General features: G+C 40.4%; 1 protein-coding gene across 1 annotated transcript in view; it reads left to right on the top strand.

The window, feature by feature from the left end:
* Nucleotides 1–20,139, top strand: part of frem2a (FRAS1 related extracellular matrix 2a) — a 69,233-nt gene extending 49,094 nt beyond the window's left edge. The window contains exons 6-24 of the mRNA XM_085363817.1: nt 1,004–1,255; nt 6,499–6,648; nt 6,763–6,972; nt 7,471–7,668; nt 8,047–8,211; nt 9,662–9,844; nt 10,875–11,005; nt 11,440–11,598; nt 12,402–12,705; nt 14,130–14,261; nt 14,639–14,970; nt 17,199–17,391; nt 17,520–17,645; nt 17,740–17,864; nt 17,987–18,121; nt 18,295–18,421; nt 18,764–18,951; nt 19,052–19,198; nt 19,591–20,139. Of these exons, the coding sequence (XP_085219943.1) occupies nt 1,004–1,255; nt 6,499–6,648; nt 6,763–6,972; nt 7,471–7,668; nt 8,047–8,211; nt 9,662–9,844; nt 10,875–11,005; nt 11,440–11,598; nt 12,402–12,705; nt 14,130–14,261; nt 14,639–14,970; nt 17,199–17,391; nt 17,520–17,645; nt 17,740–17,864; nt 17,987–18,121; nt 18,295–18,421; nt 18,764–18,951; nt 19,052–19,198; nt 19,591–20,139 (3,806 nt within the window). The remainder of the gene's footprint in view (nt 1–1,003; nt 1,256–6,498; nt 6,649–6,762; nt 6,973–7,470; nt 7,669–8,046; nt 8,212–9,661; nt 9,845–10,874; nt 11,006–11,439; nt 11,599–12,401; nt 12,706–14,129; nt 14,262–14,638; nt 14,971–17,198; nt 17,392–17,519; nt 17,646–17,739; nt 17,865–17,986; nt 18,122–18,294; nt 18,422–18,763; nt 18,952–19,051; nt 19,199–19,590) is intronic.
* Nucleotides 20,140–22,544: the final 2,405 nt, after the last annotated feature.

Below are 22,544 nucleotides of genomic sequence, written 5' to 3'. Positions count from 1 at the left end.
GACCAGTATCTGCTCCTCTGTACAAGGACAAACAGGAAGAGCACTGCCATCCTGTTCCCGTTAGGTCACACTAATGACCTCCAGCAGGCCACTGGTGTGAATGTCTCTCATCAGAAATAGACTTCATGAGGATGGCCTGAAGGCTCGACATCTTTTAGTGGGCCCTGTGCTCGCTGCCTGACACCTTGAAGGTGATTGGTATTTGCCAAAGAACCCCAAAATTGGTAGGACCACCACTGACATCCTGTGGTTTTCATGGATGAGGGCAGGTTCACCCTAAGCACATGTGACAGATGTGAAAGGCTCTGGAGAAGACGCAGAGAACATTATGCTGCTTGTAACATCGTTCACCAATGGAGAGACGAACAAACCGTGAAACCATTGTTAGACCCTACGCTGGTGCAGTGAGTGGCCCCCACCCTCAGCTGACATAAATCCAGTAAAACACCTCTAGGACATCATTTTAAGTCCTTGTGATGCTGTTATGTTGCACCTCAGACTGTCCAGGATGCCTTGGTCCAGATCTGGGATGAGACCCTCCAGGACACCTGGCGTCATCTAATTAGGAGCATTCACCGACATTGTCAGTCAAGAATACAAGAACGTGGGGGCCATACAAACTACGGAGTGTCTTAAGTTGCTGCAATGGAATTTCGGCAAAATGGAAAAGCCTGTTGCATCATTTTTTCACTTTGATTGAATCCTCTGTAGGTTAATACATTTCATTTCCGTTAGACAATCCATTCATTTCTTACACATTACCCAGTCCATATCCATATTATTATTTAGCATGATTTTTTCCCACAGAGATCTGTTGCGTTTTCAAACTGTTCCTTTAATTTTTTTTGTGAACACTGTATTAAAAGATTTGTATCAATAACACATCTTCTTTGTACAGAGGATACCATTTATGGTCTTTTCATTAGGTCTTTTCAATCATATTTTATTCTTTTTATGCTTTTGTGCATCGTACTCACCATTCTTGTTGCTGGTCTTTCTAAAGGTTCGGCCTCAGGAACCATTCCCACCACTGTCCTCTCTTACTCGGACTACATCTCCCGTCCTGAGGAACACAGCAGCCTCCTTCGCTTCAACAAAGGTGACAGGGAGAAGCTGTGCCGCGTGGTGATCATAGACGACTCCCTGTACGAGGGAGAGGAGAGCTTCAACGTTACTCTGTCACTGCCTGTGGGAGGACGTCTGGGAATGCACTACCCCACCACCAAAGTTAACATCTTGGAAGATACGGATGATGGTAATGCATTCTAATAATAGCTTTCTAACTTTATCTTTTTCAGGTGATCATTTCTAGAAGTTCTAAGAGCTTCATAGAGAAAACTTCAAAATCTATTTGTGGTCAAACCATTTTGCTGCCAGATGTGATGTACCGTAACCTGAATCACAGCGGCTGTGGCGAACTTTGCAAAAGGTTCTTGTCTCACTCCAGAGATTTAGAAGATTTGATTTATTTCAGCTTGGCTTTAATGTTAAAGCACACGTGCTTATATGCACTCTTTCAAACAAGTGCATGGATTTCTGTTGTTTTGAATTTTCTTCAGAGCCCTCATATCACAGAATTTCTCTTAATTATGCTTGTTTCACAGACTTAGCGGGTGTTAAGGCATGCAGGATTAGAGTGCTGAAATAGACCCTGCACTCACAGCAGACAGATGGAATCAAACTCCTGTCACGCTGCTATTCTGACAATTTTTAATTACAGTCGAGAAGCAAGCACAAGTCCGGTGGGACTGCATTATCACACGCGTCCCTTGTCTGCTTTCATCCAGTTACAGCATCGCATGGACCAAAGTAGATTAAATATTCCGAAAGCAAGAGAAATGTGTAGATGATTTATCTGGGGACTGACATGCCTGCTGGGAAATACCTATTGCAATCTGTATGCGTTCTCCACCATCTCACTATTCTGCATTGATTTACTTTAGAGACTTCACGGTGACAGAATGATGTCTGTGCTCTGGATTTTTTTGCTAAATGCCACCAAATCGATTAAAAAGTGAAAGTCGGTAAAAGTCACAATTTTTGTATCTCTTTTGGAGATAAGGCTGTAATGTCTATAATGAATTTGGGTCAAATACCAGTGATGTAACAAAGGCCATAAAGACAGTCTTCATTCCCTTTATGCACAACGTGGTTCTCAGCTTACACGCTTGTTGTTCAGACACCCATTTGTCATCTATCTGGACAAATACAGGCTGGCAGATTTAAAGCAGCAGAGTAAGAGCCAACGTTTTAGGACAAAGGAAAAAGTCAAATCAAAAAAATTGTAAGATATATAATCAAGCTGAGAACACATCCTTACTCATTTTCTGTAATTTGTGGCAAGGCTCTTTATTGGGTTTAAGATTAAAATGTAGAAAAATGAAGTCTTGTTTTACAGACATTTTATAATCTTGCTTTCCTTTTAGTCTTTCATTTTGTCATGAACTGTTTGTATCACAGAGGCCTCATCATGCTACTGCCAAACAGCAGCCTGGGATAAATAAAACAATGACGACTTACAACTGAGAACTCATTTAGGGATACAAACAATTGTGCCAAATTGACTGACTGTGCATATGTGCAGGGAGGCATCTGGGGGCTAGTTAACAAGAAACACGACACATGGTCTGATTGGTAGTAAATTGTCAGAAGACTTCAGACTTGGTGCTGAGTTCAAAGGAATGGAAATGTGTTTGTGAGAGCCCAACTCCAGTGAGAGATTATGTGTCATTTTTAGCCTCCCAGAGGATAATACGCTGTCTGACAGTGTTCTAATACCTGCACCCAGGCAGTCAAACTGCAGCCTCATTTTCTTTAGTGCAACCTCCAATTGGCCAGGAAAATAGTGAAACAAGAGTTTGCAGCATGTGTTTACTTGTGTCACATGGTTCCTTGCATCTGCATGGATGTTTATGTGTGAAGGTAAGGTAAGGTAAATGGTGAGAAAAGCACTTAAAGAACACTTAAGTGTGACTGGTAGTCCTCTCTCTAGCCCCATTTTTCCTTCCCTCAGGTTAGAGTCAAGTTCACCTGGCTGCTCTCCTTCCATCTATTTATCCACTATACCTCTCTCTCTCTCTCTCTCTCTCTCACACACACACACACACACACACACACACACACACACAGGGTTTTCTCACTTCATCTGAGAAAAAAAGTCCCAGAGATATCTGCTTGATTTAGTACTTTATCAGATTAAACTCTACAGTACCTGTCGCCCTGAGTGTTGCGCTCTGCATGGATGCACATTTTGACTCAAAGTGAGTGTTGTCATCTCCTTGTACCCTGCCAAGGAGAGACGAACGCGCAGACTTTTCGGATGGGTGCATATGGCCACAGCTGAGTTTGTAGAATTGTAGATTAGCTCTGAGTATCTCTTGGAAACCCAGGCCTTCATTTCAATATTAGGGCAGCCTGAGTGTTGGTCACACCAAAGCTGCAGAATACCTCTGGCTATTTTGTACGCCCTGACTGGGGTGAAACAGTCGGGTTACTTTGCATTTCAGAAGGTGAACTTAGAACAGAACTTAGAACTTAGAGAGTTTTTGTTTGTGCTGCTATCAGCAATACTATTTTTCTACAGTATAAGTCTTCAACTACCCATTATTTCTTAATTTTTTTTATATGAAATATGACCACTGAAATTCAGTTTGCATGTTTACTGAAATGTGCCAACATGCACAAAGGAGCAGATACTGGTCCTGCAGTTGGGCTAACAACCTTCTATTGGTCCGTCCAGCTATCCCACAATAACTGTTCATCCACTGGACTCTCCTCCATGGCCATCTGGCAACAGCACGTATTGATGTGCCATCCTGGATGAATTGGACTACCTGTGCAACCTCTGTAGGGTCCAGGTGTCATCTTATGCCAACAGAAGTGACCCAGCCAAATGCAAAACTAATGAAAAAAAAAACATTCAAAATAGATGAGAAGGGGGAAAAAATATCAGTGACTTCCACCTGTAAAACCACTCCTGTTTTGGGGGTTGTCTCATTGTTGCCCCTCTAGTACAGCTGCTAAAGCTGATTAACCTCCTCTGCTGTTTAGCTTACAGCACTGTTTTAATCAATATCCCAAAAGTTTAATTGACTTGATGCTATATTCTGATTAATAAGTGTTCCTTTAATTTCTTCGAGCAGTCTGTGTGTGATGGGGTTTGGTCCAAGTTTTGATGGTCTAGGAGGAGAAAAAAGAACAAAAAAAACCAAAAACCAACAGGTTTCACAGGTGCCACTGTAGAAAACCTGGAGGAGTAGGTGAAGGCTGCTGAAGGGGCATGGGTTCAAATGTGAGCCAGCCTGTTCCCTGTGTGTCACGATACCCTGTTTTAAGCCCTTTCCACTATTCTAGCTGATAAAAGCTAAATGCCAACAAAAAGACAAAGGTTTGTTTATTATAGTTAGATATGACCTACCTTCTTAATCATTCCACGATTCGATATGACGTTTATTACCTAAAAGCCTCCATACCAAGTGAAATACTGCATACAGACAGTTTGTATTAGCGAGCCTCCTGCAAAAAAGGGCCCATTCTTTACAGGACAGCTGAGAATGTACTATAAACTGCATTTAAAGGTGCAGTGACACACAAATGGCTACAGACACCCACACACTGGTAATTATCATAATTTGGCTTTACACCTTCCCCACACACTTCAGAGTGCTAAACCACAGGCGTTGTCCCAGAGGGGAGAGAGAATTCATTTCTCATTCATCAGTCATCACTCACCTCCCTCTTGTGGTGTCACGCAGAGGGGAGCGCAGTCAAGACATGTGTGAATACAGACATGTTTATTAGCATCTTAGCAGAAGTGTCCTCGCTGAGCACAGAAGGAACTGGAGCCAGATTGCTTGCATTTAGTGTTTAAAGATAAGCTACACGTCCACACTCTTACAAGCCCCTTGTTTATCAGTGTTTACGGTCAGACGTTTTTATCCATGTGTTTTTCCTACCTACGCAGTCTGTTACTTTGCTTTTACTCTGCCTTTGTGCAAATACACACATTCTGTTTGCAGTGATGCATCTGTTAGATAACAGTGAGTGTGTAGGAAGAAAAGGTAAATGAGAAAGACAGATGCATTGAGGAAAGAAGTCTTTGGATGGGGCGAGAGAGGGCACAGGCTGCACTTGATGTGCAATACTCGCTGGATGTTATTACCCTGAGCTGTCACTTGTTATGTGAAGCTGGCAGTCAACATGCAACTGCAGATTTTTTTTTTCTCGGTCCCTTTGTTAAGTACTCCACTTAGCTTTTGTTATGTGGCCTAGTTAAAGTATATAAATAAAATATGAAAGTTCATATATCAGTAGAGTAATATTCAGAATAAAAAAAAAATCTCTGGCTTGTTAAGTATTTGATCGAGACACGAAAACACAATAACACACGTGCTATTTTTGGATTATATGCCGGAATATAAGAAACAGGCCAGTTTAAAATGGAGACAGAAGAACTTTTATTCTGTCACTTTTTATGACTCAACGCGGGTGCGAGGGAAAGGGGTGGGGGGCGGCTTGTGAGAGATGAAACTGTCAAATACACACTGGACTGCCTCCACTTTGCTGCCTCAGGAAACAATCCTAGTTCAAACAAGCCTTTGAGCAGTCTGGGGGGCCGCATTCTCTTTGTCTCTCCATCTCACTACTTTACAGTCAGGGAAACAGACTCACACATACACACACAGGCTTTGTTTCAGTGTTAACAGCATCCATATTTGTTAAAAGTACTTAATTACTCTGTCAGGAGAAACAATTAAAATAAAGAAATGTGTGGATTTAAGGCCGATAGATGTTGAAAGGTCACACTCCCCTGCAGTTTAGCTTCAGACTAATGGCCTGCCGCTTTTTGACCGTTCTGTCCAGCTACTGGCTATACAAATGAATCATGCCAGGCTGCAAGTGGCTGCTGGAGATCTATACAGATCTATAGATTAGTACCACTGCTGATTTAGCTCATATATGCTACGTCAGCTGTCAAGTTAAAGTATGAAGAAAAAATGTGTGCTGACCTTAAAAGTCCCCAAATACTGAATATCTCAGAGTGTTAATATTTAAAGAAAATAATGAGTCAACTAATACATTTAACCTCCTCAGATCCAAACTCTTCCACGGCATGCATTTTTAATTTCTCTTTGATACTTGGGCATATTGGGGCCAAATGAATGTAAAAACAAAGAATTACCAGATTTTTTCTTTACCTTATTTTTGTTTTTAAGAACAATAAGAGCCACATATGAGGATATTTGTTTAAAATTTTGATAGAACAGTAGCAGTATAATGTCCTCGTAAGTGGATATCAGGCCCATGTAGAGCAATTTTTTTTTAATAATTTATTTTAGTCTAAATAACCCAAAATGTGATATCCACATATGTGGACGCCAGGTCCTAGGAGGTTAAAGACAGAAATCATTGAAACTAAACGGATATTATGAAGCTGTAGTCTGGAATCAAGAACCATTAATTACAGCCATTTATTTATTTATTGTCTTTTCTCCCCAGTTCCTGTGTTTTACTTTGGGGAGGTAGAGTATCATGTGGATGAGAGCGATGGGTACGTGGAGATCAAAGTGTGGAGGACGGGAACGGATTTGTCCAAATCTGCAGCCGTTACTGTCAGCTCTCGCAAGGCAGAGCTCGTTTCTGCAGAAGGTGAGCTCCCATACAGTTAAAGTATTGCTTCTGACAGATAAGAATAATTGAATTGACCAATAGCATTATTTGTCATTTACCTGCATTCTGTTTGTCTGTATATTTTATTTACAGCCGGTATTGACTATGTGGGCATCAGTCACAACCTTGACTTTGCTCCAGGCGTCAGCACGCAGACGTTCAGGGTAATCATCCTGGATGACCTGGGACAGCCAGAGCTGGAGGGGATTGAGAGCTTTGAGCTGGTCTTACGCATGCCAGTGAATGGCATCCTGGGAGAACCTGGAAAGGCTACAGTCTTCATAAATGACTCAGTGTCTGACTGTGAGTCACTCTATATTGCTGAGAATTTTCATAAATACATTCATAAAGGCATCTTAACTTTATGTTTAATGTGATTAACTCACACGGTCAAAGTGTTGGAAATGCACTGGGAACACATTACTGTAGGAAAATGATATTAGCATTGAGCTAGAGCATCACTATCCAGCCTGTTTTTTCTGTTCTTTATATTACTGATAATAATATAATAAAAATAATGATATTTGTTAATATATGTGTATAGAAATATATAAATAAGCCTTAGAAAGTTTGTCAAACTTCTTCAGATTTTAATTTGGCTGCTTTAGTAAACGCAAAGTTATAATTAATTTGTCACTGTGTGTTCATAGTTCCACTGCAATCATTACCACTGTTAGCTTGATGTGACAGCTATGTTATTTGATTTGGTCTTTCATTTGCGGCTTATTCCAATTCCAGCAAGGGAGAAATTATCTCTGCGTTAATCTTATGAAATGACTGAACTATCCTGTTTGACTACAGTGCCAAAGGTCCAGTTTCGTGAGTCGGTGTACACTGGAGAGGAGAGCGACGGCCAGATCACAGCAACAGTGTACCGCAGTGGTGACATCAGACATAAATCTTCTGTCCGCTGTTACACCCGTCAGGCCTCTGCGCAGGTCGCCTCAGACTTTGATGAGCGGCCAAACACAGATGCCTCTGTCATCAGTTTCTTACCAGGTTCTTCAGTAACTGCACTGTTACATCATGCATGCTTTCCTTAAATTCTTTTGTTCCCTGCGTTCTGAAAGCTGACACCTTTTCAGGTGAATAAACAAGTTTCGCAGAAATGTAAAAAGAAAGAAATCCACATACTCCAATACTGCTTTAACGGTTCCCTTTTTTTCTTGTTTTTGTTCTCTTTAATTTTTTTTTTCAAACATACTCAGCATGCAAACAGCTTCCTTAAACCATTGAGGGACTGAATAAAGGGAAGAATAATTGTATAAATAAGATTTTATATCCTCTACAGATAAAAGAAGAGTAGAAGCCTTTTTTCTTCCATTTCAATTTCTTTGACATGTCACATCTTGTGACACGTTTTGCTGTACATTTTAGGCGAGGTGGAGAAGCCGTGTGTTCTGTCTCTGGTTGATGACACGCTGTATGAGGATGGAGAGGAGCTCCGGCTGGTTTTAGGAAACCCGAAGAGCAATTCACATTTTGGCGCATCAGTTGGAGCTCTAAACGAGACGCTTGTGAAAATCAAGGATACGGCAGACAGTAAGTGGAAGAAAGAAGGCAGAGGTTGAAAAAGGTCAGAAATTAACTGCTTTAAAAAATAGAAGCCGATGAAGAGCACTGGCTTTGAATATAACTCGCAGAGAAAATAAGTACACCAATACATCATCATTCTTGATGACCATGTAGTAATTACAATCAAATTTTTGTAGAATATTGTAGAATATATGTAAAAACACAACACAGTGATTTGCAAATCTCAAAACCCCTATTTTATTCACAACTGAGCATGGAAAGCATATCAAATGTTTAAACTTCTTTTAATAGACATCTAATAAACATCTGGGAACTGAGGAAACCGGCTGCTGGATTTTAAGGAGAGGAATGTTGTCCCATTCTTATCTGATATAGGCTTCTAGCTGATCAGCAGCTCTTCCTATTTTTAATTTCATGATACACCTAATGTTTTAGTTGGTGAAAGGTTGGCACTCCAGGCAGGTCAGGTCAACACCCATACTACTATAAATGCTGTTAGACAGTAATAGCTGCAGACATATGCAACGTATTCCCTGAAAAAGACATTGTCTAGATGGAAGCTTATGTTCCTCTAAGACTTATAAATAAATGTATATAACTTTCAGCACTGATGTCTTTCTAAATGTGCAAGCTGCCGGTGCAATAGATGCAGGATTTTGAATTGAGTGCTGACACAAGCTGGATGGTATTTCTCCTCTTCCAGAGGACGAGGTTTACCACTTTCAATGATTTACCACATTTTAAATACATTTTTTATTTAAAATCCATTTTGAACTGGTTAAATGTTCTTTAACCATCATTTGTGGACGGCACAATGAACTGTGTTTAAAGACGATGATTTCTGGAAGTGTTTCTGAGCCCATGCAGTGATTTGCATGATAGAATCGTGCCTGTGTTTAATGCCGTCCACTCGGAGGCCTGAAAACTACTTGCATCCAGATTCTCTGAATCTTTTGATGATATTATGCACTGTAGATGATGATATATATTTTACATCTACACAATTTTACGTTGATGAACAATATTCTGAAATTGTTCTACTATTATTTGGGGGGGGGATTGCACATTGAAGAACCTCTGCCCACCTGTTCTTTGGAGAAACTCTCGTATCGTGTTTCTGACCTGTTGCAAAATGTTCCTCCAGCTGTTTCTTTTTTAGCACTACTTACTTTTCCAGCCTTTTTTTTTTACCACTGTCTCAACTTTTTGAAGACACGTTGCCATCAAATTCAAAATAAGCCAATATTTTTCATGTAATAGTAAAATATCTCAGTCGAAACATCTGATATGTTTTTTATGTTCTACTCTGAATAAAGCATGAATTACTGCAAATTATTGCATTCTGTATTTTATTCACATTTTACACAGTTTTCTGATCGACTTGGAACTGATGTTGTAAAAGTTGTTGCATACATTTCAATGAGTTTGCTTTACATTTTAATTCTGTCCACCTTAGAACCCATCATCCGTTTTCTGGACACCAGGTTCAGTGTTAATGAACCAAAGGAAGCCAGCGCTGTAGCCACTGTGAAGATCCCTGTGGTACGAGTGGGTGACACATCAAAAGTGTCGGTGGTTCGCGTTCACACTAAAGATGGGTCAGCTGTCTCAGGAGAAGACTATTATCCTGTATCTCAAGGTAAATCCCACATATATCCTCTTATGGTGTGATATGATTAAAAGCTCCAGATGCATAAAATAGCTTCAATGCAGTGCACAGTTCTTTTTTTGAACTGCTATTAAAGACCAAAAGCTGTCTTCCTCTCCTCATTCCCTTTTCTCAGCACGTTAGTGGCGTTGAAACATGTGAAGCAGAACGTTCAGTAACTCACTAATAAATACAAACCTCTACAGCACCATTAGTAATCACGAGATACACCAAATTTGCACTTAATGACCTACACATATCCTCCTGATTGATTTCTATTATGCATTTGCGGCAGCCAGAGAGGTGAAACAAGGGTCCCTATAGGAATGTTAGATTAATGAAAGTGGGCATAGGGTTTTATTTGGGCAAGGGTCATTAATTTATAATTTTATCTCAAATGGAGAAAGGTGATTTCTGCTATAGTCCAGTGGGAGGTTATGTAATTTTTAATAAAATTTCAGCAGTCTTCATGTCAGCAGGATGAGGTCTTTTGTTCTATCTGTTCAGCTTTTAGCCCAAAGTGAACTTTTCTAAGCTTAATCAAGGCTTGAAATATTTATAGAATACATTCAGTCAATTCAAATTATACCTGCCTACCCACCGTTAAAATTTCCCCGCAGTTTTGAATCATACAGCCGTGAATTTCTCATATTGCACAATATTTTCTCGCCGCAGCACATTTCTAATGCAAAGCTCTATTACTTACCGTGCAAGGAGATGGACCACCTTTGGCACTATGCAAATAGAAACCTGCAATGCTTTTTAGCTAAGTGATATATTCTTCTGAAGCAATAAAATGTGCATTGGGCTAATCTGCGAGGCCTTTTTATTTCCTGTAAAAATGTAAATTTGGCAAAAAAGAGGTGGAAATCTGGCCTTGCAAGTCGATTACTTTTATCTCAGGAAAAGATATCGATCGGTGCAGTACACTTTCCCTAATAACGATCTATTTGTGCTATATCGTGTACATTTTAAACTGTTTCCCTGATGATTGTGTTCTTCTATATTTGTGTGTGCCCAGTCCTTGAGTTCAAGCAGGGGAATAAGCAAAATGTGGTGGAGGTGCAGGTGCTTTTTGACGGAGTCCGAGAAATGAGGGAAGCGTTTACGCTCCATCTGAAGCCTGATGAAAACATGGTGGCTGAAACTCAGGTCAGAAGTGTGCGCGTGCTTAACCGCCACAGAGCGATCACACAAAATCCAAACTGACGGCTCAGGAATTTAAAGCTTAATGAAAACGTAAAAGATTAAAAGCTTTTTTTTTTCTGATTTGACCCATATTTATCCAGGTCAGTCCCAGTGAGATCAGGGATCTTTTTTACAAGGGTGTCCTGGCCCAGACACCGGCAGCACTTTACTATAGTTGCAACCAAGAGGGCAATGAAAACATTTTGCAATGAATAATAGATTATGTTAAAAAAAAAAAGACAGAAGAAGTGAGGAGAAGTAAGGAGTAGAAAGAGAAATAAAAGGGGAAACAAAGTCTGAAGAGAGAAATGTCCAAGAATTTAAACACATTCACTGATAACTCGTTACTCAGAAACACCTCTGTGTCAGTACTCCTTAAAGCTCTTTTTCTGAACCAGGTGACTAAAGTGATCGTTTACATCGAGGAGATCAACAGCATGGCTGATGTCACCTTTCCCTCCCTTCCTCATGTGGCGTCGTTGCTCCATTACGATGATGTCGCCAGGACACAAGACAGCCTCCACCCACCAGCCGGCTATCCACTCATCTGTGTCACAGTGAGTCACGCTTAAATAGTATTTAGGGACACAAGTGGCCCTGGAGGAATAGTCTTGCTCACTCTACGACAACATGCCTTCTAGAAACACCTGGGAGAGATCAGCTTAATAGAAAACAGTTACATTTATTACGTTTTCTCCAGTAACGAAAGTAGCATTTTTTTTCCTCAGGATCAAACTGTCCACCAGGAATCAGCTATTCTGTTCTTAAAATAAACATTACACAGCTTGGTAGGCCACAGTCGCCATGCTCTCATACACAGGAGAATCTCTGCCACTCTTGAAAACGTGTTCAGTGAGAAACTTTAATGGATTGTCGTGATGTGTTAAGTCATTTGCTCCTCAGGTGACTGCTGAATGTGGCTAGAACTGTGTATGTGTTTGCATGTGCGAGAGAGAGACAGAGAGAGTGCACGTGTGTGTTTATTTTCGTGCAGTGTGGTCAGCTGCGTAGGAGGTTCCCTGGAGAGGCAAAATGAAGAAGTCTTGTCGAAATTGAAGTGTCGAGTGCTGTGGCAGGAAGCTCAGTGTCAACAGGTTTACAAAGGAAATCTACAGAATCTATTTGAGGTTTAACCCTCGATCCAATATTTGTAGCTTTCTAAATATAAAAAAAATATTTCCAAGACCACAAATGTGAGAATATAAACCACTGAAACATCTGGATTTCCTTGGCAACCATCACTTACTCGTTTGTATTATCTGTCTCCTTCTTTCCTCTGGCATGTACTGTATCTTTCTCCATCTCTCTGCTGTCCTTGCTTACCCACCCACTCCTGCTAAATTCCTTATCCATCCTCCAGGCTTGCAATACAAAATACTCAGATTATGACAGGACGGGCTCTATCTGTGTCAGCGAGCACATCAACAACACCTTGACCCGCTACCGCTGGCTCATCAGTGCCCCAGCTGGCCCTGATGGCGTCACCAGTCCCATGAGGGAGGTGGACTTTGACACATTCTTTACATCCTCCAAGATGATCACATTGGATTCAGTCTACTTCCAAGCAGGCTCCAGGGTCCAGTGTGCTGCTAGAGCTGTTAATTCGAACGGGGATGAGGGCTTAGAGCTCAGCAGCCCCGTTGTCACAATCAGCCGGGTGGAAGGTGAGGACTGAAAAATGAATTAAATCTTATCTGGGCCTGATGTTTCCAGGTGTTTTTTGGAGAATTATTCTACAAGAATCGCAAAAACAACCTACTATACATTACAGCTTTGTTCAGTCGGGGCAACGTTTGATAAAAAAGGATTGGTATTCAATACTTGGACAAGATGCTGAATCCCCAGTCATCCCCGCACTCGTACTCACACTCCAATTAATGCATCAGAGCAAATGTGAGTGCTATATTAAAACTCCTTTGCCTCATTGACCCACATAAATGTTTGAATGAGGCTTTTATTAACAAAACTCTTTGAGTACTCAACATGGGTAGAAAAACATGTTCTTTAAGTACCATCATTGACAACACAGATGAAAATGATGAGCTGGAGACAAAGGTGGGTTGCAAAGCGGCTTGCATGCAAGTGGGAAGCAGCAACTGTACGCAGGCTGTGGCGGTCTAAATAGGGATCCCCATATAAGATTTGCAAGCTGGATCCACAGCTGAGCAATCCGCTGACTTGGGTCGGCACTGATATAAGGTGATTAAACTGCCTGAAGTTCAGTATTTTTATCTCTCAATTATGATTTAAATTATTTGACAAGTATTCAGATCTTTAAGTAAAAATATTAATGCCAGCAAGGAAACTAAAAAAATAAAGGTTGTAATCACAATGGTACTTGATCAAATTAAGTAAGTCTTATTGCTGTACTTAATTATAAAACAAAAAGCGCCTAATTGAGAAAACGATCCGTGTCCTCTACATATGTTGTAGTTTTAAAGAATAATTTATTGGGTAATTGATGTAGTGGAATTTTATTGTAGCTGGTAAGATCTGAACCAATTTTACACATTGTTTAATTTGCAACTTTGTCCTATTTTAAAAGATTAATCAAGTGGCATACAGACACACACACACACACACACACACACACACACACACACACCCACAGACCATTTTCATTGGTTACAATAGCCCTAATGAATCATAATCCAATGCAGCTACAAGCTATGTGCAATGAGAATGGGTCAGAGCTCTCACTCGTTTCTCAAATGGGAAAGAAAATAATAATAATTTTTGCTGTTGCTATGCTATCACTTATGCCGCACTCATTCCACCTACACATCCCAAATGGAACAAGTTCAGACTCACTCTCTCAGGGTGGTCACAGGGTATTCTTAGAAATATGGAAATCACTATATGACTCAGTAGTAGTTCGGGCAGGTTATGAACAGAAAGGGATTTAAGAGGATATTGCATTTGTAATGTGTAAAAAAAAAAAAAGAATAACTACATAAGGATTTATCACATGTAATTAGCTGTAAGCCATTGCCAGTTACTATATCTTGCTTTCTCTAATGTTTTGTAACTGTCTTGTGTCTATTCCTGTGTTTAGAATATCTCTTCTCTGCTCTTCTGTCATTAAAAGGTATGTGTCAACCACGCAAGATGGGCACTGTTGGTGCCGAGCCTTTCTCTGCCAAGCTACGCTACACTGGAGCAGACGACCCAAAACACCCTAACCTCATCAAAGTGACTGTCACCATGCCTCACATAGATGGTATGTAGGAGCTGAAGGCAGAGCTCGTACCACAGATGAAGTGAGGTGTAATGTAGTGTGTGTAATATTCACGTCTGGGGCTCCTCAGGAGCGTGACAGCCAGAATATAGATCTCGCCGGGTTGTACCGAACCTGTAGAAACCCTCCAGCACACCTGCTACTTAACAATCCTTTCTTGATTTTTAATCAGTTTCCTTCTGCTTCATCTTTTTACTTCTCCTTTTTTATGCCCACCCCTCACCCCCCATCAGTTTTAACTGTCTATATACTCTTTCTTTCCTCTGCATTACTTTTTTTTTTTCAATAATCGTTTCTCTCAGTTCAAATATCAAAGGTAGTTGGGCACGCTCAAAATCAAAAATGTCCTTGTCTGGCAGGAATGCTTCCAGTGATCTCAACTCGCCGCCTCACGAACTTTGAACTGACTCTCAGTCCCGATGGAACCCGGGTCGGAAACCACCGCTGCTCTAACTTGCTTGACTACACCGAGGTCACCACAGCTCACGGCTTCATCACTGCATCGACGGGCAGCCCTGAGAGCATGGGGGACCCTGCGCCATATCAGTTCAGCAGCTCTCTGCGGGGGAACAGCACACTGCGCTTCTACAGGAACCTCAACCTGGAAGCCTGTCTCTGGGAGTTCACCAGCTACTACCACATGTCTGAGCTGCTTACTGACTGTGGAGGCACCATAGGGACTGATGGACAGGTGAGTCTGTTTGCTTGTGTACCTTTCTCCACAATGCATAAATTCCAATCTGGGCTTTGCGTGTACATCTGTTTGACTGTTCTCCTTTGTGAGTGTTTGTGCTCACCTGTATGCGTGCTTGCCTGTATGTTCAGTTTATTTGCAGCCTTGTGAATGAGGAGGACACCCAGACTCAATGGCACCAGAGCTGTTTGCCTGCATTTTATGTCTCATTTGCTGTTTGTGTGTGTGTGTTTGCCAGTTTTATACACAAGCATTTGATTGACAGCTTTTAGTGTGAAGGTAAACACACACACACATAAAACACACACACTTATACAAAGAATTGCCAACCTGCCAGTCCGTCACTCATAAATACTCAATACTATTCTCAACACAGAGCACTAAAGCTTACATCCGCATGAAATCTCTGAGTCCTGGGCATCTACACCAATATCCCCAATTCTTAGTTACCTGAAAGCTTTTCTAAAGCTTTTTTTGGTACTTTTACTGGCTTTCTGTTGGGCTCACTACCAAGTCAAGCACTGCATTCAATTTTGGCAATGTGGCAATCTGTTTTCTGTTGCTGTTTTCTGTTGTTGCATCATTGCAGCAGATGTTGCAAATGTTGTGATGTTATAAGGACTATCCTCTTGCTTCCTGTTATTGTGGAGACAGACCCTTGCTCCCTTGCTCATGTCCTGCTGTTCGTTAGTGTTCCACTGGCTTTTTATCTGGGAGCTTCTTGCTGTTGATCAGACTGCTAAGTGTGTGTGTGTGTGTGTGTGTGTGTGTGTGTGTGTGTGTGTGTGTGTGTGTGTGTGTGTGTGTGTGTGTGTGAGAAACAGCGATGGAGAGGGAGAGAGAGAGATAGAGAGAGAGAGAAAGGGAATTATAGATGGAAACATGAATGTACTTGTCCCTAGTCATAGCATGCAGCAAACACCAATTAGCTGCACATGATGCAAGCCTTCCACTAGTGTCTAGTCCATGTCATTTGTAAGGTTCCTCAAGGACTGTGGAAAGACAAAAAGACAGGTGCTACCATGCAGCTGCTCATATCAAAGAGCACAGAAAAAAAATGAACTCAGAAATCAAACTTTTGCCTGAGTTTTGGGTGAAAAAATCATGAGCTGTGATTTATTCTTGCTTTTTTTCAATAACAGCTTTGCTTTTCTGTGTAACTGCTAGGTTATTTTGTTCTTTGTGGAGTGCGTGTATTTGAAAAAGTGGAACTTTGAATGCCCAAGAAAAGTGCAAGAAAATGATTTTTCAAGAAAGTAAGGAAAGAATGGCTAATTTTAGGAAGCCGTTGTAGTGAAATTGTGGACAGAGCGAGTTTGTTTCTCAATCAGCCAGCTTTTGATTTCCTTTTTCAACACTGGTTCAGTGCTTTGCATGTAAATGCTGTTTTAGAAATACGACTGGATTTTAAATCATCTGTCCTCAACTGACAAGCAAAAGTTGATCAGAAAAAGAAAAGACAGAACAAAATTTTTTTGTTACGGAATCATTTTTTGCTTCTCGTAGTTTCTCGCATCGTTTAATCTCCCCTCTGAATCCACTTCTGTTATTGACTATGCAAATCGAGTAATTTTCCCTTCAAGCCAAACAATGATAATTGACTACAGTTTCAGCTTCTGTCAAACTGAACTATTTTGTGTTTTTTTAAGGAACATAAAATAGTTCAAAAGCTGTGAAGTCAGACAACATTGCTAAAACAAAATTGGTGAACAGAGACACCTAGTGGTGATTTTGTTTTGTTGTTACCAGGGAACACTGGACATTGCATGTATCTTGTAGCAGCAGAAAAAGCAAAATGTAATTAAATCACTTTTAAATACTTGGAAACATCCTTCACATCTTTATTTCATCAATGATCAACATGAATTATAAGCTTTGAAGTGTTTGGAAAACCTTTAAAAAACAATGCAATCCCACACCAATGCCCACTGTGGTTCTTGGTGTACAACACAGGAGTTTTCTGCATCTCTGTAGAAACACTGAGTGGGAGTGAAAGAGTTCAAACATTAAACACCTTGTGGAGGAGAACAGTGTGTTCATCTGTTACATCTTCTCTGCACTTATTATAGCTTACCGACCTACAATCGCCCTTTAATCTGAAAAGATTTTACCTCTTTTCATCAATGTTGAGGATTTCTGTAGTGTCTTTTCACCCTTCAATTCAATAAGCTTGTTTCATTTTAAAAAAATCAAATGACCAGTTCTTCATTGAAACATCTTTACAGGTGCTGAACCTGGTGCAGTCCTATGTGACCCTGCGTGTGCCTCTTTATGTATCGTATGTGTTCCACTCCCCTCTGGCTGCTGGTGGCTGGCAGCACTTTGATTTACAGTCCGAGCTGCGCCTCACCTTTGTGTATGACACGGCCATCCTCTGGAAGGATGGCATCGGCAGCCCCCCACAGGCAGAGCTACACGGTATGTCACCAAGACAGAAAGAATATTATAGCTTGTGTTTTTGTTCTTGCACAGGATACTCTCCACATCAACAAGACCAGCTCTTGCAAAATTCAGAATGTGTATATTATGTGTGTGTGTTTTTCAAGGTGCTTTGTATCCTATGAGCATGCGCATCAATGAGCAGGGACGTTTGGTGGTAAACTTCCATACCAAGGCTCACTTTAGGGGTCTGTTTGTGAGGTCTCATTCTTCTGGGAGAATAAAACGATCTGGTGAGACTGAAATGTTGTCATCGTATCAGAATTGTATTCTGGGACCATTATTTTAGTATAAAGTATAAAATTTGCTCTCAAAATTACCCTGCAGTCTCAATGTCATCCATGGTGATGAGTGTGGACCACACTGGCCTGACATTTAATCTGACCTTAGTGAGAAGTGAGCCCACCTACAACCAACCAGTCCAGCAGTGGACCTTCACCTCTGATTTTGCAGTAAGACTGCATGAAACGTTTAAATGCCACGATGTAATCTGAGACATGTAGTCTGTTTCAAAGCAGCTACAAGGGCAGATGCAGACTGATGTTTTTATATATCTCCCCGCTGCTGCATATAGGTGAGAGACTACTCTGGTACCTACACAGTGAAGCTGATTCCCTGTACAACATCCCAAAATATGGAATACACCGTTCCACCTGTATGCAGTCCCAGAGAACCCGTCACCTTTGATCTGGACATCAGATTCCAGCAAGTAAGTCAGCATCAGCTAAGATTAAGATTCAAGAGTGGCATGTTTCCTCGTTGTAGGAAGGATTTATTCATTTGTATTCATTTATTTATTCCATTCTCTGTCTCCAGCTGTAACTGGCAATCTGTCTTCTTTTATGACGCTATCACTTTCTAAATATGTGCATACATTTTTAGGTGAGTGATCCAGTTGCAGTAGAATTCAGTCTCAACACTCAGATGCTCTTGCTGTCCAAAAGAAGCCTATGGCTTTCTGATGGATCCATGGGTTTTGGACAGGAGAGTGATGTTGCCTTTTCTGAGGGTAAGGCCTATTAGGTCCCAAGATTTACAGAATTATACTAGTAGAACTATACTAGTCTAAAATATTTCACATTGCTTCTGTCAGTTTTGTAAAGGAAATGTTTACCTTACATGCAGACATAGGGTTGCTTCAAGTAAATGATTTGCTTTATATTATTAAAAGAAAATATCGTATGAGCTTTTAATAAAAGCATTTAATTTAGAGTTTTGGTTTGGTTTGATTGAGAATAATTCTTAAAGCAGTGGCAGCAGATTATGCATCTATGGTTTCTTTTTTGGACAAAAATGACAATACAATTTTAAAAAAAGGTACGATTTAGATTTTACGTTTGTCTTTCCTCAGGTGATACAGTATACGGCCGTGTCATGGTGGACCCTGTGCAGAACCTGGGAAATTCTTTCTTCTGTAGCATCGAGAAGGTGTTCCTCTGCACAGGCGCCGATGGATATGTACCCAAATATAACCCGACCAAGTTTGAATTTGGATGCCTGGCAGACTCCCCTTCATTGCTGTATAGATTCAAGATTCTTGTGAGTATTCTTGTTTTCTAATGATAACATTTCATTATGCAAAATAACATTTAACAATCTTCCATCCCTTTTTGATTTTCAATCTAAAATACTCCACCAGGACAAGGCTCAGCCGGAGACTCGGGCACGGGCATTCGGCGATGTCAGTTTTAATGCTGTATTGGCAGCGGACGATCCATTGGCCATGTCACTCATCAGGCAACCAGGGTCTGATGGCTTTAGACTGGACTCTGCAGCCATGTTTCAGGTATCCTATATGTTAATGTTTCCTGAAGCCAACAGTTCATTTTTTGTATGAATCAAAAGCTACAGAAATAACCTGAATGACAAAGTTGTGAGGCCCTGCAACTTTGCAGGATATGAGGAGAATAACATAATCCTGATTATGCATTTGTGATACTTTTACTTGGAGGGATGTAAAAAATCTCAATCTTTAAGAAATTACTTAAATTAGGGCCAGTAGAAAACTGACTATAAATTGGCTATAGATACCAGATTTTCATTGCACTAGTTAAGTTTGAACAATTAAGGATTACAGTTTCTATTTTATTAGGTGTCTGGTTTTAGTCTTTGTGTCTTTTGCATCAAATTAAGGTGACTATAATTCTAAAAATATCCATCATTTTTACTGCTTCTTAGGTTGCTGCAGGTCGTGAATGGTACATTCACACCATCTACACAGTTCGCTCCAAGGAGAATGCTAACAGAGGGATTGGAAAACGCAGCTTAGAGTACCACTCTGTGACTTCCACAAGCAATGATGTGGCCTTGACCCCATCCAGTTCAAAAGGCCACCGCTGGAGGAGGTCAGCTGCCAATAAAGTTCCTGAAATCGCTGAAGATATTGGAGTGGATAAGAACCGTGGTACTAACATCATGCACATAGCTCTGGATCGCACCAAGCGTAGGCCAGTGGGGCCAAATGAACTCTTTGCTGATGGCCTGGAACCCAGGGAGCTGCATGCAGATGACGAAGAGGAGGGTCTGGTAACTGTGGTAGGGGCGCTGATCGGCCTCCTGCTAATTGTCCTCATTATTGTCTCCATCGTGCTGGTGCTCAGATCCAGACAGAAGGATGGGAAGGAAGGATGGAGGGAGGGCGTGCAGGAAGTGGTGAAAGGGTCTGTCAGTACAGAGCCCATGTTGGTGGTGAGGATGCAAGACTGCCGCAACAGCTCAGAGGTCTGAGCAATGAATGCACGGACAGACAGATGGACATGTAGGAAATATATGGGAGCTTTTATAAGTTTTTCTTTGGAATATCTTAAAAAATATATTTAAAAAATGGCATTAAATTGCTTTCATAACACCAAAACTCAAGAGTCATCACGTATGGTATTAAGTGTGCCTGTAAATGGGGGTGCGCTCTACAGTACAGAATATATACTTATCACTGCAACAGCAAAACAACAACATTTTAAAAAAAAAATTATTTAATACTCAGACTTGTCCTGCAAGTAGCGTAATACTGCTGTGCTCGCTGAGTGGCTTTGTGGTGTTAAAGTGCCTGAAGCAAATACATCCCTTCAGGACAGTCCCAGTCACCCAGTGAACATTTACGATAAAGCGTCACACAGGACAAGTCGAGAGCTTTAGCGCCGCGGGTGTACCTCCGGGAAAGGAGGCTAGATATTAACGATATGTGCATCAGAGGAAAGAATATTTCATCTCACAAAGAACGCTCTGATGTTTCCTTAAAAAATATGAATGATAAACTATCCCATCATTTCTGCAGTATGCTGAGGATAAAATAGGTTAATGTACACATGCTGTGCAGCTGAGGTTGTTAGAAACTCCATCCACTGGTGGGAGATAATAGAAAACAAAAGGTAAATACTGGACTTCTGTGAACTAAGTGTTTGGCTGCAAAACTTTTGCTGTATGAGCACATTCATGTTAAATCTGGGGTGAACTGTGCCTTTAAGCCTACAGTTTAGTCTTAAGATATTTGTTGGGGCAGTCATAAAGACAAGATGGCACCACTTGTGTTTTATCTGTGAATTAAACCTTGCAAAACTCTTATTATCAAACTCCAGGAATTGAAAACAACTACTGATATAATTTAATGTTTAATCACCAGCTAAACTTTTTTTTTATTCCTCCACCATATCTACTGTTCCTCATCATGTTTACCATATACCGAAGAGTGTTTTCCTGCATGTATTTGGCATCTCTGTTGCTCCTTTTTATTTTAGTTTTTTAAATATTACTAGTTTTGACACTTTAGTTTTCAGCTCATCGCTGCGTCTGATAGCACAATGTTCACTGCTGTCACTGCTATCCTCACAGTGTTGTTGCTCTGTGTTTTTCTAATACTTTCTGTCATTTTGAGGGTTTTTTGTTTGTTTGTTTCTTTATTTAACACTGATTGAGGTACATTTGTAACGAGACACTCATCTCAGGAGTTATTTCTTTTACAAAGAATGGACTGTGTGTTATAACACAATTTACTACTGCTGACTGGAGAGCTCTCAAGAGCCACTTTCAACGTGTGTGTTACACTGCTAATAAGTGTGGTGCTGTGAACATTCAAATACTGTATCCATATCCAATGACTTAATCCCCTGCTCTTCCCACATTATGTTCATATTACTTGTCACTAGTGTTGTGTGGGATTTCAGTGTTCTGACTCATTTTGTTTTTCCCAAACAAATGATGCAAAGAAAATAGCTGCTCACAGATCAGTATGTCACTATGGAAAATATCACATTTGAGACTTTTGATATAATCTCATAATTTTGTCGATGTCACTGGTGAAGGTTCTTGTTTATATGTATTGTTAAAACTATGTCTTACTCTGCTATGAATATACGACATGCTGATGTAAGTGTTCCTGAATATTTGTCTTCTTATGGTGTTGTTAGTCATCCTTGTATAATTATTTCTACTATTCATCAGGGTTAGTTGATGTGCTGGACATGAGCCGGAAAGCAGCTGAGGTGTGAATCCTCGAGGTATGTCAGGATTTATACATCTGATTGCCAGCTGCGTATGTGTTTGTATTTTTCTATTTTTCGTTTCCTTTTTTAATTCTACCCTGATGAACTTGGAAATAACACCATATTTGGTATCAAATGCACTTTTCTGCATCGCCTCCCTCACACGCCACTACTAGCTATGCAATGTAATGTATACCCCACAGCCAGTTATTCCCATAATATGACAAATTTAGCACAATCAGACTTGATATTTACTTTGTGTCTTTTTATGAATGGGTTTTTATGTATATGTATTTAAGAATAAATACTGTTTACCGGTGCCTTTTGTTATTTTCATTGATTTAATCAGTACATTTAGGTTTAGAGGTGGGGTGGATCATATGAACTTTAGCGGCTTTGATACTTGATTTGACTTCACTGCTTTGAGACTGAGAATGCTTTCCCCAAATTTGTCTCTGTCATGTTAAAATCATCTGTTTTACTGGTTTATGTTCATAGAAACAAAAACATATAGTGGAGGAAGTAATTATTTGATGCCCTGCTGAATTTGTAACTTTGCTTACTTATAAGGAAATGAACTCTCTCTCTCGTTTTTATAGTAGTTGATAGAATATCAATTAAAACTAAAAAAAAACACACATTACATATAAGTTG

The sequence above is a fragment of the Diplotaxodon limnothrissa genome, linkage group LG10, assembly GCF_057381915.1.
Source record: "Diplotaxodon limnothrissa isolate DT_005_m linkage group LG10, D_limnothrissa_male_GT1.1, whole genome shotgun sequence".
Taxonomy (NCBI): domain Eukaryota; kingdom Metazoa; phylum Chordata; class Actinopteri; order Cichliformes; family Cichlidae; genus Diplotaxodon; species Diplotaxodon limnothrissa.
Note: the sequence above shows the minus strand (reverse complement) of the source record. Positions and strands in the feature narration are given on the sequence as shown.